This window comes from Hypanus sabinus, chromosome 28 (genome assembly GCF_030144855.1).
Source record: "Hypanus sabinus isolate sHypSab1 chromosome 28, sHypSab1.hap1, whole genome shotgun sequence".
Taxonomy (NCBI): domain Eukaryota; kingdom Metazoa; phylum Chordata; class Chondrichthyes; order Myliobatiformes; family Dasyatidae; genus Hypanus; species Hypanus sabinus.
In genome coordinates, this window is record NC_082733.1 from 26,507,439 (window position 1) to 26,526,980 (window position 19,542).

Consider the following 19,542-nt stretch of genomic DNA (forward strand, 5'->3'; position numbering starts at 1 on the left):
CCCTGGAGATTCATTTTCCAGCTAGCATTCACAGTGGAATGAAGAAATACAACAGAATCGGTGAAGGAACTACATACGCACTCAGACAAACAACTGATGTGCAAAAGACAAACGGCAAATAAAAAAATACAGTAATACTGAACAAGAGTTGTAGAGTCCTTGAAAGTGAGTCCATGGGTTGTGGAATCAGTTCACTGTTGAGGTCAGTGAAGTTATTCATGCTGGTTCAGGAGCCTGATGGTAGAAGGGTAATAATTGTTCCTGAATCTGGTGGTGCGGGACCTTAGGCTTCTGTACTTCATTCCTGAATGCAACAGCGGGAAGATAGCATGGCCTGGATGGGTGGGTATCCGTGATGGAAACTGCTTTCTTGCGGTAGCACTTCTTAGATGTGTTCAAAGGTGGGAACTCAGATTTGAAGTCTCAGTCAAGCCTCTCCTTAAAGCTGCTTCTCAGTGGCTTGATCGTCTGTTGGTGTTCTACAAATTTGGTCTTATTTAAAGCTTAACTTTTCTGAATACCTAAGAACAACTTCTGGTATAACATGACCTGCTGGGAGACCAATGTGTACTTGGAATAATGGACTTCTATCCATTGTAATTTTAAATTATTTGTTTGACATACTTTAGGAAGGGATGTGAGAATTGACTGTGATATGATGCCAGATGTTGGGATTGAGTAATACAAAGATTTAATCATTTGCAGGCTTATACCCTGTTTATTGTTTTGTTCAGTATTAAAGTACTGACAGTTGTTGAATTTCTAACTTAAAATTTAAGGTTAAGTTGGCAGTCATCAATATTTAAAGCAGCAGAGTTGTTATGATTCCTTTTGTCAATGTAGGAGCACATGATTTTTTATTTTTTGCTTGAAAATTAGTTCAGCTGTTTATAAGTGTATTAGAAGTAATTATTGTTAAATGATATTTTCAATAAAGCAGCGCATTGGAAACTGAACATTTAGTTCTTATGCTGTTTTAGAAGCCTCAAAAGGACAATTTTGTTGTTTCAAGTTGGATCCTTTCATATTTGGTTGCTCCAGTGTTTTAAAACCAAAGTTTGCCTGTTTTGCTGGGCCAGATCACAAAGGTCAAGTTGTTGGGGCCAGGGGCAAGGGACAGGCCAGTGTTCAGCTCGCTGCTCCGTAAGGTTTATTCATCATTGTGCTGATCTGAGGCAGTGGCCCACAACTATCGAGCTCCTAGATCGGCTACAGTGATAGCTGGCTTTGTGTCTGTGAGCTTACTTTTGTGAACTTCAGTTCTGAATGTTTTTTACTTTTATTGTTTGCACTATTTGTTTCTCCCCCACTCCACCCCCCGCACATTGGGTATTTGATGGACTTTTTTTAATGGGTTCTGTTGAGTTTGATGGCTGCCTGTAAGGAAATAATTCTCAAGGTTGTATATAGTATACACATTTTGATGTATTTTAATTACAATGTACAGAAATAGGAGAAACCATATTATGTAGAGTAAGATTCAATAAAAGTGGTCTTAACTAGATAGGGGATAGTAAAAGTCCATGATGCCATTCAAAGATCCCCCTCTAAGTAGTACTGAATCTCACAACTCTATCACAGCTTTGGCCTGTGGCAATTCTTGAATTAGCCAGCTGAAGGCCATCAGGGAAAATGCCTGCAAGTCTAATGATAATGTGTAAGGTGTATGGTAAAATAGAGCCGTTCTCTGTAATCTTCCACTGCTGTGGAGATCATAAAGAAATTGTGTTGAGGGTAGGCAAGTAGGGCAAGGTCAGTGTCTTCATGATATTAATTTAAATTGTGCAATTTTGTTTACTGCTAAGTAGTTATGGTATTGGTCTCATTTGGGAAGTTAACTGACATTTTCCTTTAAATGGTACAGATTGACAGTTTACTCAATAGGTTATAAAATTAGGATAATTGGCTAAATCATGCAAATGAGTATAAATAACTTTCAAAATGGCAAATAGATGCAGTGGAGTGTGGCAAGGCTCAGTGATTAGGTGAATCATTAATTACCTTGTATTGCAAAAGAACATAATAGTTAACTTTGTCGACAATACAAAACATGGTTGTAAGGATGTCATTGAAGTTATCAAGTGATAAATGAGACAGATAATGGTGAATGGAGTATACTGTGGAGAAGTGTGGGATTATTGGCTGGTAGAATGTGAACATTCTTGATTATTTGGTGTTCTTTCTGAAGCATTGCGGTCTTGCAGGTTCAAAAGATATGCAGGTACAGCAAGCAGTTAGAAAGGCACCACCATTCTATACAAGGAAAAGTCTTGCAGCAGTTATAAAGGGCCTAGAGTACTTTGGTAGTTTTTGTCTTTTAATTGATGATTTGTGTCTATGGTTTAGATTCTTTTGGATGCAGAGGCTTTTCATAGGTCCACGTTCTCTAGAGAAGAGTTGATCGCAATGAAATGTACGCTGCCTATATAAAAATATTCCTTCCCAGCTCCCCTCCCAGGAGTTTCATGTTTTACACCATTGACTCCCAGTGGATTTAATTTGGCTATTTTTGACACTGATCAACAGAAAGACTTCCGTGTCAGAGTGAATACAGATCTCTACAAAGTAATCTAAATTATGAATATAAAATATAATTATTGATTGCATAAGTATTCACCCCCCCCCTTTAATGTGACACACCAAATCATCACTGTTGCAGCCAAATGCTTTCAGGAGTCGCATAGCTTAGTTAAATAGAGATCTGTTTTTTGAGACCTGTGTGCAATCAAGGTGTTTCAATTGTTTATAGTAAAAAATACACCTGTATCTAGAAGGTCCAATTGTTGGTGAGTCAGTATTCTGGCATAAACTGCACCATGGAGATAAAAGAACACGCCAAGTAACTCCGAGAAAAGATTATTGAAAAACAAAGTCAGGAGATGGAAACTTTTTTGTATCCAAGTCACTGGATATCCTTTGGAGTATAATCAAGTAGTCAAGAAATGGAAAGAATATGGCACAGCTATAAATCTGCCTAGACCAAGGTGTCTTAAAAAAAATTGAGTGTGCAAGAAGAGGACTAATGAGGGAGGCCACCAAGAGACCTATAACTCTGGAGGAATTACAAGCTTCAGTAGCTGAGATGGGAGAGACTGTACATGTAATAACTGTTCCCTAGGTGCTTCACCAATTACAGCTTTATGGGAGACTGACAAAGAGAAAGCCACTGTGTGGGGGGCGGGTGGGAGGGGACTCACAGAGTTCTTGGCTGGAGTTTGCCAGAAGGCATGTGGAAGGCTGAAATTAGTTGGAAAGTTCTATGCTCTGAAACCAAAATTGAGCTTTTTGGCCATGAAACTAACACTGCACATCATCAAAAACACACCATCCCTACTGTGAAGAATGGTGGTGGCTGCATCGTGCTGTGGGGATGTTTCACTGCAGCAGGCCCTGGAAGGCTTGTGAAGGTAGAGGGTAAGATGAATGCAGCAAGTTACAGGGAAATCCTAGAGGGAAAACCTGATGCAGTCTGCAAGAGACCTGCGACTTGGGATCTATCTTCCAGCAAGACAATGACCGCAAGCTTCAAGCCAAAGCTATACAAGAATGGCTTTAAAACAATAAAGTTAATGTCCTGGAGTAGCCAAGTCAGACCTCAATCCAATTGAGAATTTGTGGCTGGACTTGAAAAGGGCTGTACTTGCAATCTGACAGAGCTTGAGCAGTTTTGCAAAGAAGAATGGGAGAAAAATGTCGTGTCCAGATGTACAAAGCTGATAGAGACCTATCCCCACAAACTCACACTGCCAAAGGTACATCTACTAAATACTGACTTAAAGGAGGTGATTAATTATGCTATCAATTACTTTGTTTAACAATTATAATTTAGACCAACTTGTAGAAATTTGTTTTCACATTGACACTTAAGAGTCTTTTCTGTTGATCAGTGTCAAAAAAGCCAAATTAAGTCCACTGATTCAATGTTTTAAAACAATAAAACATGAAAGCTTTCAAAGGGTGAATACTTTTTATAGGCACTGTGTATCTTTAAGAGGCCCTAACAGCATTGCCAATGAGCTTGCCTTTTCTCTGGCAGGGACATTTGGAACTGGGGGTTGTAACTTTAAGATTGTTCAGGTATCTGGATGGGATTTTTATCTCATGGCTTGTGAATTTTTGGAATTCTATCTGATAAAACCATGGATGTTCATTCACGAGTGAGCTCAAGGTGTGCCATTTGCTCTCACTTGTACTTGGATTTTTAAAATTTTCATTTCTGGGAAGCTTTGTATTGGTTTAAAATCTTTACTCTGTTTAAAATCTGTTTACTTGGTAGAAATTGCAGTTGGTTAAAGATTGAATTGTTATATTGTTTCAGAATAAAGTGATATAATTGCTACTGAAAAGATGGCTGTGCCATTCAAAAAGGATCTGGAGAAGTATAAGGATATTGATGAGGATGAACTTCTTGGCAAACTGAGTGAAGAGGAATTGAAACAGTTGGAAAATACCCTTGAGGAACTGGATCCAGAGGTGGGTTTGGAATTTTTGACACTTTCCATTGCATGTTTGGGCCATGTGGCTCTTCACAAATAAAGCTAAATGGTTTTGGAAAGAAATTTGTGATCTTTCGTTATCAGAAATATCTTTTGAACAACAGTTCAAGCCACGTTTTAAACTGTTGAATGAAATTTTACAATTGGGTACTGAAGGGCTGCAGGTTGTGCATTGTGATGCACAAACTTAATACTGGAGAGGAGTTTTTTAAAATTACTTTGCATTGCATTTGTTCCCATTCTGTCACTGACCTACGGAAGCCACCTGGTTTCAACATCTTTCCAAATGTGTTTCCACACATTGTATTTGTGATTTTTTAAAAAAAAAATTCAGAGCATTATATGCACAACTTCATATAGGTTACAGATGAGTACCAAGTAGCTTTTTTAGTCTGTTTATACATTTACCTTAATCACCTTCCAAAATGCACTATCTGCTCCTTCCAGCAAATGTCCACTCTTAGTTGTAGCTTTTGGTCCTTTTCATCAGTGTCAAGGGTTTTGTAATGAACTTAAATTAGTTTGGTGGAGGAAGAATATAGTGTAACTCACTGTAAAGTGTTTAATGAGCCATAAATAAGTTGAGAAGTTTGGGGAAGTAAACTCAAGGTTCTCTACAGTGTAAAATGTTTCCTTTGTTCATGAGGGAACTACAAATAGCAATATAATGTCTGAAATTTTAATTTTGAAATTGTTGCGGGGAGCTGCAATGAGGAAAACTTCACCTGCCAATGATATGCTTATGTAGAAGTGTCTTAAGGTACAGTGCACATGGTCCTTAAGATGCTTAATCCGCAAGCACTTTGTCAGTGTAAAGGTGATGGGTAAACAATGGATAGCTCTATTGGATAAAGTTACAAATTGATGGTAGACCAAATGAACTTGTGTAGTATAGTCAATTGTTAGCTTTTCTCCTTATCAACTTCAAATCAAACATTTTTATCCAAAATATATGTGCAATATGTATGTGTGTGCATGTGTTCTGATTGCAGTTGGAAATCTAGCTTTTCAAGTCTTATTTATGAAGACTGACATTTTTTTAGAACCTACAACAGCACAGGAAGTCTCTTTGGCCTGTGATGTGTTGGACTAATTAAGCTAATGATTCCAAATTAATCTTTGCCTGCACATTTTCTGTATCCGTGCATTCTCTATATATTCACTGGCTTATCTAGCTGTTGTACTTGTCTCCATCCATCACTACTGGTAGCATATTTCTTTTCTTTCTTTTTCAATCTTTTTATTGAGTTTCATATATACATATAAAAAAAACATAACATAATAATGAGTAAATTATGAATACAATAGACTTGAAGTCGCGTTAATAATAAGATAACAATATCCTATTAAACATCAACAGAAAAAAATACCTTAATCAAGTCCATATGATTATATATGAAAAAAAAACAAAAATAACCGTTAAAAGAAGAAAAAGTTTGAAAATATGTGAAAAAAATATATATCAAGAAAAATAAAACACTAAACTAAACTAACATGGGCAATAATAATAGCTTACAAGTATATGATAGTGTCAAAAAACTCCAGAACTCCATACCTGAACATGAATAAGCAGAAAGAAGGTCTGGAAAGCATATTTCAAGCATCCAACCCCGAGTTTAAAAAAAAACTTGTCCCAAATATCTCCAACTTTTTCCTAGTCTTAAATGATGCCACACTTTGACAAGGAGGGGAAGAGGTACTGGCTCTCTATTTACGCTCTAATTTTATATCATTTCTGCATTTCTCCTCTTGGCCCCTAGCACCTCAGAGAAAACAACTCCAGTTTATCCAACCTCTCCTTGTAGCACCTGCTCTCTAATCTTGGCAGTATCCTGGTAAAACCCCTCTGCATCTTTTCCAATGCCTGTACATCCTTATAGTGGGGTAACCAGAATAAAATCCAGTTATCCAAATGCGGCATACCAGTTTTATAAAACTGCAGTATAATTTCTTGACAGTTGAACTCAGTGGCTTGACTAATAATGGCAAGCAAGCTGTACCCCTCCTTTACCAGCCTGTTAACTTGTTCGGCCACCTGAGGGAGTTATGGACTTGGACCCCAGGACGTCTGTGTAAATGCTATTTAGGATCCTGACATTAACTGTACTTTCACTTTACATTAGCTTTACCAATGTGCAATACGTCTCACTTGACCAGATCAATATCTGCAACAGATCCATATCCTTTGGCAGTTTTCTACTCTATTCACAAAACCAGCTACCAACATCCATGTTTTATCCAGGTTATATTAGAAACAGCATAAGTCCCAGTATGAATACCTGTGTGATATCACTAGTGAGACCTCCTGTCACTGACCTCCACGTCCTTGGTGAATGCCAACCTAAAAATACTCAAGACCTTATCTACATCGCCTCAAAGCACCTTCCTCCTTTGTCCTTGATTTGTCCTACTCTCTGCTTAGTTAGTTATTCTCTTGCTCTTGGTGGGTGTGTGTGTGCGTATAGAGGGGGAGAGAGAGAGAGACACACACAGACACACAAAACCCCCTTGGGATTCTAGAATCCTATTTTCCAAGGATTTTTCATGGCCGTACTTGGCTCTCATGATCTCTCCCCGAATCCTTTCCTGGCATTATATTCCTTGGGATTTGTTTGAATATATTTTCTTAAATTTAATTTTGCTTCCTTTTACTTGACTACATTCTCCCTCTCTCATCAAAGGCTCCCTTACCTTGCTATCTAACGCAGCTGTGATATTGTTCCTGATTAGTAGTGCAAATCCTCCCGTTTACATCTATCACATCTAAAACATCCAAACCTTGAAACGGTTAAGCAGGTATTTCTGCCCCTGCTCAACGAAGTCTCTGGTTCCTTCCATAGACCCATGCTGTTATTAGCTCATAAATAATACTTAAAATAAGTACACTTAACCTTTATGTCTAGTATGTATATTGCCTGCCTTTAGACTTGCTGGTCATGATATCTACCTTTCCCTCAATTTTTTCAGTTTCTAATGTTCTGGTTCCCATTCTCCTCCTCAGCAGTTAATTTAAATGCTGCTGAGCAGTGCTGGTGTGCCTCAGTGCTAGAATATTCGTTGCACTTGTTGCCCTTGTTGAAGTTACCCCAGCCTCATGTTTCGTAGCCATGTATTGATTTGTGGTATCTTTCTATTCCTGTTCTCATTAGCACATAACACCAAGAGTAATCTGGAGATTCCCGCCATTATTCCTGCTTTTCAGACTCCTTCCTAATTTTACAGGTGGCATTTTTCCTATTCTCAGCATCACATTGCATTAAAGTAAGGTTGGTGTGAGAACATTAAATTATAGGAGAGCAGATATCCTGATGTTTCTTACTCTGCAAGTTAGAGATAGGATTGGGAGGATGCCAAAGGAGTTGAGCAAAGAGTGGATGGAATGGTTCATAACCTAACACTCGCCAAAATTTAAAAGCTGAAGTTTCTGATCTTCTCTGAATGTTTTTGGCTATATACATGTATTTTGTTTAGACTTGTAAAATATTATTTTCTCTGCCACTTTAGCATGCACTCCTGCCAGCAGGCTATCGTCAGAAGGACCAGACTGTTAAATCCCCAACAGGCCCCTTTAATAGAGAACAGCTTCTCTTATTCTTGGAGAAAGAGGCCTTGGAATACAAAGATAGAGAAGATTTTGTGCCTTTTACTGGAGAGAAAAAAGGTACAGTGCTCAACTTGAGTTCAGATTTTCACATTTTTTGCATGTTTGCATCTTTGAGGGATTTAATGAAAGGATTTGAAAGTTTTTAACTTTTTCAATCTTGTGTCTGTAAATTAAGCATAGATACTAGAGCAAGCTCAAGAATTTTATTTAATCTTATCAAAATATTCAAATCCTCCCTTGTGAACTTAAAAAATTTGAATGTCAAATTTCAGCATAATTAGAAACTGAAAGTCATGTTCTGTGAATTTTTGCTTTACATTATTGTTAGAATTAACATCTTAAAGAATTCAATCCTTAAGATTTGCTGTTTATTTTAAATGGTGAACTGTAGGCATTTGTATTTTATTAAGACAAAGAACCCCTGAAAAGGAGCATGATATTTTGTGATGGAAACTGCGTAGTTCCTGCTGCAAATCAAACATAATTATTGATTAACAAAAACATACTTGGGTACATAATATCCAAATGAGTGGGTTTTGATACATTCCTGTTATGCATCAGGCATGCTAATTACAGTGTATAGATGTGTTGTAATTGAGGAAAATGTTTTTAAAAGGATAATGGGACTTGAGGTGGTTAATCCTTATTTAGGATTTTTTTTTCTGTTGGCAGCAGTTTGGGTTCTTTTTAGCTTTTGGATGAGTTTGTGCAGAAGTAGATCTAATATTGAGCAATTGGGGAATGCCAGAGAACTACATACTTAATTTAAATGCATATTTCATGCTCTTCCAAGTAATTGACTATAGAATAGCACTGGCATTTCCAACCAGTAGCGTTGCCAGATATGCCTGCTGTTAAGAGTAACCTTCCCATGACAGTAGGCTGTTCTTGTATACAAGTATACTGCAAGCAGTCTATTTCAGGGGTCTCTTTGAAATAAATGCCTTAATGAAAACCAAATATTTATCATGTACTATCTTTAAAAAAAAATCTAAACAGGATGAAAACCATGAGTATTTACAAATGCAGGCCATGCTAAGCTTTGGTTCTTAAGTACCAACTTAATTTCTACATAAGTTAAAGAAGTTTTCTCATGTGTATTTTAATGCTAGTAATAACTAACCTTCCTAAACACTTTTCATAATTCTCTTCAATAGAATCTTTCCAGAATGATTCAGGCTTTAAGACACTAGTCAGGCTGCATTTGGAGTATTGCCAACAGTTTTGAGCCCCATATCTCAAAAGATGTGCTCTCATTGGAGAGGGTCTAGAGGAGGTTCACGGGGATGATTCCAGGAATGAAGGGGTTAACATTGGCAGCTTTGAGTCTGTACTCAATGGAAATGAGAAGAATGCAGGAGAATTTCATTGAAACTTACAGAATGTTGAAAGGACTAGATAGTTTGGCTGTGGAGAGGATGTTTTCTCTGGTGGGTGTATCTAGAACTGGAGGGCACATCCTCAAAATTGAGGGGTGACATTTTAGAACAGAGGCAAAGAGGAATTTTCTTAGCTAGAGTATAGCAAATTTGTGGAATGCTCTGCCACAGACTGCAATGGAGGCAAAGTCCATGGGTATATTTAAGTTGGAAGTTGATGGTTTCCTGATCAGTCAGGGCATCAAAGGTTATGGTGAGTAGGCAGGTGTATGGGGTTGAGTGGGATCCAGGGTCAGCCATAACGGAATGGCAGAGCAGAATCTGGGCTGAATGGCCTAACTCAGCTCTTGTATCTTATGGATCAGGCATTTGGTTGTGTTTTTTTTCAAGCTTTTTAAATTGTCTGTTATTAGGTTAGAATGTTGAGAATGAAGAAAATGTCTTTAATAGCAAATCCTTCTGTATAATTTTATATTCCTGAAGTGAAAAAGTGCATCTAAACATTAATTTTAGCTGTATTTTTAATGTAAATGAATGTTAAAGTACAAGTTAGTTAAAATGCTTTGAGACCACTTAAATATTATTTTAGTTCCTAGTGCTTTCCTAATTGTGGAATATAAATTAATTTTACAAACAGTTCAATGGCTAACATGCAAGAACACAAATTTTAAAATATAAAGCACACTGCTGATTCCTGCACTGCTCTATTTTTACCATTCATTACCAAGTCATAGTAATCAGTGTGATGACCTATTAAGAACTTCACTACTTTGAAATCCTGTAATTTGCAGTCAACAGATTAGCAGTATTTAATGTTAGAATTTTTTTTTTGAGCTTACTTAAACTTCTAATTACTACAAGAATAAATCTTTAAATCTGAAGCCAGGGATTGAAAGAAATCCAAAACAATTTAGATTTTATTACCTGTAAGTAGCTCTTTACTAAGCTTTAAATTCCCTGAATAATCCAAAGCCACCTACCTGGGTAGAACTGCTGGAATAGTGTCCTGCAGCTCGCAAAATCATAATTTATGCTGTTTTTGCGCTAAACTAATTAAAATTCCAGGATTTCCTTAAACATTTTAATATCGAAAACAAACCAGAAGCAACCATGTACTTTAGTATTGTACCCTTGTGATTTTTACTTGAGTTTTTGCAACCTGAAAGAACTTCTATATTTTTCTAACCATTTAATTAGTACTCTTGTACCAAAATGAATTAGACTGAATATTAATAGTTGGGTGGTATGTCAAACATACCTGCCCTTACAAGGTCAATGCATGGCATATAATTCTTTTTTGCAGCTTGTAAAAATTCTTGGGTAACCAGTCTAGCTCTATATAAGTCAGAGACTTGATGCCTAACTGCACAAATGGAGACTAGTGAAAGAGATGGTATGATTTTAGAATTCTTAACTTCGCATGATCAAAGTCCAAAAATTCTGAAGCTCTAACATGGAGCATATTTTGTATGGGTAGAGGTTGTGCGATTACATCTGATTGTCCATATTCTCTCTCTGCTCATCCTCTTGCTCTTTACGTGTAGAATGCCTTGGGATTTTCTTTAATCTTGCTCGCCAAGGCCTTCTATGGCCCCTAATTTCTCCTAATTTCATTCTTGAGCTCATTCCTGGCAACCTTGTAATTTTCTAGAACTCTATCAGTACCTAGTTTCCTGAACCTTTCTTAAGCTTTTCTTCTCTGAACTAGATTTTACACGTCTTTTTGTACATGTTTTTTTTACCCTACCATCTGTTCCCTGCCTCATGGAACTTGCCTATGCAGAATGCCATGCAAGTATTCTGTGAACATTTGCCACATTTCTGCTCTGCATTTCCCTGAAAACATCTGCTCCCAAGTTCCTTCCTAATAGTCTCATATTCCCCCCCCCCCCCCCAACTAAATGTTTCCCAAATTGTCTGCTTCCGTACCTCACCAGTGTTACGGTAAAGGAGATAAGTGTTGTGATCACTACCTCCAAAATGCTCTCCCACCAAGCGATCTGACACCTGACCGGGTTCATTTCCCAATACCAGATCAAGTACAGCCTCTCCTCTAGTTGGCTTATCTACATATTGCATCAAGAAGCCTTCCTGAACACATATAACAAACCCCACCCCATGTAAACGCCTTGCTCTAAGGAGATGTCAGTCAGTAGTAGGAAAGTTTAAAATCTCCCATCACAACAACCCTATTATTGCAGCAACACTGTTCCAGAATACACCTCCCTATCTGTTCTTTGATGTCCCTGTACTATTGGGGGCCTATAAAAGAAGCACTCAGTAGAGTTATTGCCCTCTTGTTTTTGACTTCCACCCACACTGACTCAGTATATAATCCCTCCATTTCCACCTTTTCTGCAGCTGTGACACTATCCCTGATGAGCAATGCCACACCCACACCTCTTTTGCCTCCCTCCCTGTCCTTTATGAAACATCTGAAGTCTGGCATACTCAGCAGCCATTCCTGCCCCTGAGGCACCCAAGTCTCTGTAATGGCCACAACGTCATTGTTCCACATATTGATGCACGCATCCATATTTGTTTATAATACTCTCAAACCTATGCAATCTGCCTATACTTCCTCACAAACCTCCTACAAGCTACCTCTAATTGTGCGCCAACTGCCCCATCCTCTGCCTCTTCATTTTGATTCCCACCCCCCTGCAAATCTAGTTTACAGCCTCCCCAATAGCATTAGCAAACCTCCCCACCAGGATATTGGTCCCCCTCGGATTCAGGTGCCTCCCGTACATTTTGTGCAGGTCACACCTGCCCCAGAAGAGATCCCAATGATCCAGAAATCCGAATCCCTGCCCCCTGATCCAATCCCTCATTCTATTCCTATACTCACTGTTGTGTGGCACAGGCAGCAATCCCAGTATTGCTACCCTTGAGGTCCTGCTTCTCAGCTTCCTTCCCACCTCCTTGTATTCTTCTTTCAGAACCTCCTCCCTCTTTCTTCCTTTGTTGTTGGTACTAATATGTACCATGACCTCTGGCTGCTCACCCTCCCATTTCAGGATATTGTGGATGCGTTCAGAAACATCACTAACCTTGGCACCTGGGAGGTATACTACCTTTGTTTCTTTTTCATGTCCACAGAATCGCCTATCTGTCTGCCTAACTATAGAGTTCCCTTATACTGCTGCCATCCTCTTCCATTCCCTATCCTTATGAGCCACAGGGCTAGGTCCAGTGCCAGAGGCACAGCCACTGTTGCTTCCCCCAGGTAGGTTGTATCTCCACCCCCCCCCCCCACCCCCAGCAGTATTCAAAATAGAGTAATTAGTGCTAAGGACGACGGCTACAGGGGTGCTCTCCACTACCTGATGCTCTTCCTTCCCTCTCCTGACAGTCATCCACTTATGTTTCCTGTAACTCCCGTCAATCATCTCACTTTCCTTAACAAGCCGAAGGTCATCGAGCTGCAGCATGATACACCTGGCGCAGATGTGGCCATCAGGGAGGCTAGAAGTCTTTTGGATATCCCACATCTGACACCCAGAGCAGAAAACTGGCCTTGCAGTTAAACACACTATTCTTAAGTTAGAGAAAAAAGAGCTATGAAAGCAACTTACCTCACTGAAGCCCCAGTGAGCCAAAGCCCTATTACTATCTCACGCTACTCTGACAACTGTTCCACTAGGCAGTGTCTCCCTTTTATCCCGGAACCTTCTCAGAGGCCTCGCACAATGACGAGCTACAGCGTTTGTGTACTCCCATTCAAATCTCCCTGGTGGTTGGATTCTTCCATTTTATGAGTTAATTCTTCTTGGGGGGGGTCTCAGTGGAGTGTAAGCGATAGATGACCTCCCATGTCCATCGTCCTCTGAGCCAGTTTTTCAAGGGTGGACCAGGAGTGTCCCCATTGTTTAATTTTGGCCATGATGTCTCTCCTCCATATGTTCTTTGGACATCCTTTTTTCCATTTTCCTTGGGAACTCCGCTTTAATGCCTTTCTGTTGATGTTGATTGACTTCCTTCAGATATGACCAATTCACCTCCACCTCCACTTGTGTATTTATATCTTTATGGATTTCTGATTGGTGTTTTCCCACAGTGTCTGGTTGGTTACTTTGTCAGTGCATGTGATTTTTAGGATCCTTCTCAGGCACTGGTTGATGAAAGCTTGCAATTTCTTTATAGTGTCTTTGTTCTCCAGGTTTCAGAGCCTTATTGGAGCACTGTTTGAACAATTGAGTTGTAGATTCTGATTTTGGTTTTCCTTTATATGACTGGATGTTCATACTTCAAGATGTTGAAGACTACTCTGGCCTTGACATCCTCATCCATTCCACTGTGTATACTCACAATGCTTACAAGATGAAGATCACTTCCAGGGTTGTGTATCTCATCACTATGGGTCTATTGCTGGTGCAGTTTATCTTCATCACTTTTGTTTTATCTATATTGGGTCTTAGATTCAGCGTTGTGGGGTTACCAGTCAAGGGGGTTGATTTCTCTTGCATCCGTTGGTCAGAGCTAGTCGGTAGGTCCCATGTCACCTGCAAACTCTAGGTCATCAAGTTGCTGCCACATAGTCCACTGGAATCCATTTCATTTTTCACTTATTGTCTGTTTCATAATCTAATGTATTGCCAACAGGAAAGGAGCAATAAAACATCCTGCTTCACCCCAGTGAAGCTTTTTGACAGTTTTCCCACATGTATGACTTTGCATGACATGTAGGAGCTCCTGATGTATTGATATATTTTTGTGGTATTCCATATTTCATATGTTTCCATAGTGTGTTTCTGTCTAAGTTGTCAAGGCTTTCTCACAGTTGAAGTTGACATAGAGGGAATTATTCCATTCAATTGACTGTTCTATGATTATTAAGGTAGCTGTCTGATCTCTGCAGCAGCAATTTTCCCTCAAGCCTGCTTACAGCTCCCTTAATGTTTTGTCAAAGCTTATTGAAGGTTAGCATCTTTCCAGCCATCGACATTAAGGATGTTCCTCTCTCGGTTTTAGCTTTGCAGGTCACCTTTATTTGGAAACTTGATTATGTGAGATTGCTTTCACTCTTGTGGCATCTTTGTCCCAGATGTTGCAGAACAAAGTATATAGGGTATCTGCCTTCAATGCCTCTGACGGTACACTATCTGGGCCAGTTGCTTTTCCTGACTTTAGCCTCCTGTTTCCCTGTATGATTTCCTCCTTTTATAGCTTGGCACAGTTGACAGCCAAGTCTGGTGCTTCTGGAATTAAATGAGATTCTGGAGGAGGTGGTCTTTTCAGAAGCTCATTGAAGTACTGTGCCTAACGTTGGAACTATTCATCTTTAGTTATAACATTTCTATCGTTATCCTTCACTTGGGTGTTGATCTGGTTGAATTTGCCAACTAGTTTCTTGATAGTGTCGTATAGTTTCATATTCCCGTTTGCTGAGGCTTCTTCTACTTGGGATACAAGGGTGTTGATGTACTCTTTCCTATCCCTCTTGATTTTTCTCTATTCCTGTGCTCTCTGAATCACTTAGTTGTATCAAAAGTTTTGTTGGCTGTTTGGTTTAATTGCAATATGCAGTAATTTAAATCATCTACTTGTGGGATTTGAGTACATAAGCAGATAAACTAATACCATACTGAGGGAATGCTGCATTGTTTTAAGTACTCCTTTGAAGATCTCTTGCCATTAAATGTGCCTGATCAAGTGGATCTAAAAGGCTCCATTTAATGAACAGGAGTTTTGAAGGTGATTGCTATTAAGTTGGCCAGTATGGACTTGACCAGTAAAGTGTTGACCAACTCTTTTTACACTGAAATATTGCAGGGTATAAATTGGCTTCAATATTTACCTCTGCAGCTTTAGTGATAGCATTACTCATTTGCTTTAATGTTTTTAGACTATTTTTCTAATTACGGATCTAACTCTGGCTGAAGAATGATTTCCTTTCATCAAGAAATGCTGTGTAATGAAAGGCGCCTTGAAAACCACTGGGCTAGATTAAAACCTAGTTTATTAATAGCCCTGACTATCCAGGAGTGCAAATACAATCTTTTAGTTGTAGTCTTAAATGTTTGTTATTTGCACTCTGCAAAGGACAACTTCAGTATTAATTCCTTAATTTTCTCCTGCTTTCTGAAATTTCCTATCATTTCATAGTGTGAAATACTCTTAATGTCATTTTATAATCTCAATTTCTCCATTAACTAACTTTTTAGGGCCATGTATTCAATATAAAAATTGCAAAACAATTTTTAACAAATGGATAAATGTTTGAAATCTAGGTTTAAATAATACACATATTAGTTTACTTAGTTAATTAAACGAAAGATTAAGAGCTTCCAAGTTTGACCTACTGTAGCTTATTGAAAACATTTTTTGTACAGTATGGGTATCTCCATTGGAATAGAAGGAGAAAATAGATTTACCTAATGAATGTGTATATGGGAAAATGATGGAATAGTTGCATTCTGCATGATGCATGAACTATCTGTTGGAATTGTTGCTGTTTACCTTGACCAGATATACTTTATATTAATGCATATTTTAGTTATTGTTTGACCTACTGTAGCTTACTCGAAACATTTTTTAGTACTGTATGGTTTTCTCCATTAGAATATAATGGAAAAATAGATTTACGTTATATGTATATGGAAACATTATGTAATAGTTGCATTCTGCATGATGCATGAGCTATCTGTTGGAATTGTTGCTGTTTACCTTGGCCAGATATACTTTATATTAGAGCATATTTTTTAGTTATTGTTGCACAGCCTGTCCAATGTCACCCTTGTATTTTAAACGTAATATTTCCATCAAAAGTAGTTCCTATTTCAAAAACCGCAGTGTTTACTATTGACTGTTTTTTTTTGCTGGCTTTTCTAATTTGCTAACCAGTGCTCTCTGCTGCTCATCCTAATGCCAACCACAGGAGCAGCAGCAGCTGCCACTACTTCAGGTGAGAGATCCCTCAGTAGAAACTTTTTGTTGCCATTCAGTTTTCTTTTGAAGTCATATACATTAGCACACATCAATGTGTGTAACAGCAAAAAGTTGGTTTGTGTTATGCATTCCATTTTGATTTCCACCTCATTTGTGCTCCAGATTTTAACGACTTGATAAAAGCAAAATAGTCATGCAAGAGTTTACTGATTTTTAAAAAAATTAAGCACCTTGTTTGCCTGTGATTATCATTTGAAGTAGCTGATAGTTTTGCACTTTGGATTAATTGGTATTTACAGTTACCAGACTGAATTATCTTCAGTTAATGCAGAATATTCTGTTTGTTTTGAGCCTGTTCTGTGTCCTCCCCGATTGTTGTTGGTATGTGTAAAGTTTCCTAAGTTGATTTTCCTCTGCTTTTATTTTCTTAGCCCATAACCTTTCATGCCATAGTGTAAAGCAAAACTGTAATTGCAAAATTAAGTTCCAGATGTCTTGTTAGCGTGGACGGGTTGCCATAAAATGTCTTTTCAATATAATATAGTATTGAATTGAAACTATCCTTTCATTTTAGGTTGCAAGTATATTAGCTTTGGGTTGTAGGATAAATGCTTCTAGCAATAATTATGAAACCTAAACTAGCATTGGATTTGACATAAATATAAGGTCTGATTATAATAGCTATTCTGCATTGCTGGCAAAAGCAGTAATTCACCCCTCAAGAACTAGTTTCTTTCTTGTACCTGACTTTAAATTTGATTTCAATTAATGGCAATGCCATTGTTTGTAAATTGGTGTCAATGGTTCTTGCCACATTGTGAACAAATTGAGGCATCGATATATTTTTTTACACACTTGAGTTAAGGATTCCAATGCAACCATTGAAGTCTTTGTGCTGTACAGTAATTGGTCTATGATAGTTTTTGTCAGATGAATAAATTCTTAATGGTTGACGTGTAGGCTTTATAAGGTTAAAATTTGGATGTTAATTCAGTTAATTTTCAGAGTGTGAACTGCCAAAGCATTTTTTCCAAAACAACATTCAGAATTGGAGGAAACTAAGATTTTGAAGAGATTTTTAGCAGTGCGGAAGCAGCTTGAGCCTGTATTATGAATGTTGGATTGATTGAATGGTTACTTATCCAGGTTATTTTGAGTTGCTAATGAACGTAAAAAATTCTGTTCATGATCTTAAAAGTTTGCTCAATGTGCTGGGCATCTGAAAAACTGTTTGGAATTATCCACGCAAGCATTTGCAAGCAGGCCAGGCAGGTAACTAGTTGACCCTTCTGCTGAAGTTGTTTATTGACTCCAGTATTTGGCTTGTGTTTTTTTTTACTAAAACTCGCAACTAATACAATTCTGTTTTCTGTATCCAAATGATGCAAACTTCACAGTAATCAAACTCTACTGCCTTAGTATATTGTGTAACTTTACCAATTATGAAGTAGCACAGGTTCAAAAGTAGTTCTTTTTAATCAGGTTACTGAATAGACAACTACAGTATATTTTAATCAGATTTTGCTCTGCATTTTGTTCTCCAAAACTGCTAATGGATTTTACTTTTTTAAACTTGAGCTCCTTGAACCTGTTCAATTTGTACCATGTTTTGCAATTGCAAAATCGGTTATTTGAACTTTTTGACAGTAGTAAATGGTTTTAAATATACTCATTCACCATGGGGTGGGGTGGGAGAAGTGGTCTGGTGTATACTCTGACCTTTCCAATAATACTAATGCGTCACTTTTACCTAGATAACCATTTATTTAAAATGCTTTAGAGATTGATAAAGCTACTTTTATTGAGTGTTAGCTACGGGGAGAAAAACTATTTGGTTTTCTTCAATGTATCTTTTAAATGTTAAAATGGGTGTTGAGGGAAGAATGGCAAGTTTATTGCTTCTGTGCATGTATTACATTAGAAAGTTGTAAATGATGCCACCTCTAAATCTGTAGTTGACACATTACTGTTTGTACTAATTCTTGAATGTGATGTAGAATTTTTAAATCTAGATTGATTAGACATTTATTCTTTTGATAACATGAGTATATTGATTAGTATTAAAGTCTATAATCTAGAACTTAATGTCAATTTTTATAGTTTCTGCATCAAGGGATAGTTGTTAAATATCAAGCTACAGAAGGTAAATTATGCCAATCTTTACTGAATGATTTTACATTTTTACTCTTGCAACCAAATGTAATTTAATGTGTTGCAGAAATTGTTCAGTTAAAAAAATGAAGAGATACTTATTTGTTTATACAGTTAGCTGGCTGTGTAGTTACAGTGCCAGAGCATTGCTTATTAAGAACGTAGTTTTGAAGAGAGCGCAAACATACCAATCATGGCTGTCAGAATAAACAGAGACTTAGAGAGCTTGTTAAATTTGTTTGAAGTACGCGTAAATGATTTTGCACTTATAAGTAACATACCATGAAACTTGTAACCAGAAGTAAATAAACTTATAAAGTGCAAATCATGAAGCAATCCTTCTCCAGTCTGCCCATGTGACAAGCCATCTGCTGTATGAAAATGTTTAATTCCTTGAATTTTCTATTTTTCTCTTATAGAATGTAGTGCAGCAAATGTTTCATTCTATGGTATGAGAATAATTTAAAGCATCTCTAATACCTGTTCCACGAAGGGCAAAGGAATACTGGAATACTCCACTGTCAGGTTCTCCAATAATAAGACAGAGAAAGTTGGTCTTTACTACTGTCATTTTTGGGTCCTTGTTTTTCCTCTATCCAACAACATTGGAAGTACTGTATCAAGCACTGTAAGAGTTCAGGATAGAGGTTCACCAGCACCAACTTGAGAGCAAATAAGGATGAATAATGTTGGACTTACATCTGTAAATAATGAAACCTCATGATCTGTCAGTGAACCACAATGGGGATCGTCCTCAAATTGACATATTGCTAATCCCCTTTTGTTATATTTTGCAGCTTGTTAGATTTATTATTTCCTAGCAATATTCTTCATTTTGTTTGCTAATTGTTTAAATAGCCAATTTTGATTCATTACTGAAGAATGCTTTCAATTAATAGCCTGGTTCTGAGTTTTTAAACTAAGTGGAATTGCTGGTATTTAGTCAAGCCAAGGTGTCTCCTAAACCTGCACTTTTGAGTATCATGAAATGCATTGTGCTCAGTTTCATCTCTTTAAAGAT

General features: G+C 37.7%; 1 protein-coding gene across 1 annotated transcript in view; it reads left to right on the forward strand.

The window, feature by feature from the left end:
• tmod2 (tropomodulin 2) overlaps positions 1 to 19,542 on the forward strand; it is a 60,469-nt gene that overhangs the window by 26,359 nt on the left and 14,568 nt on the right. The window contains exons 2-3 of the mRNA XM_059952783.1: positions 4,319 to 4,473; positions 8,001 to 8,157. Coding sequence (XP_059808766.1) covers positions 4,348 to 4,473; positions 8,001 to 8,157 — 283 coding nt within the window. The 5' untranslated portion in view covers positions 4,319 to 4,347. The remainder of the gene's footprint in view (positions 1 to 4,318; positions 4,474 to 8,000; positions 8,158 to 19,542) is intronic.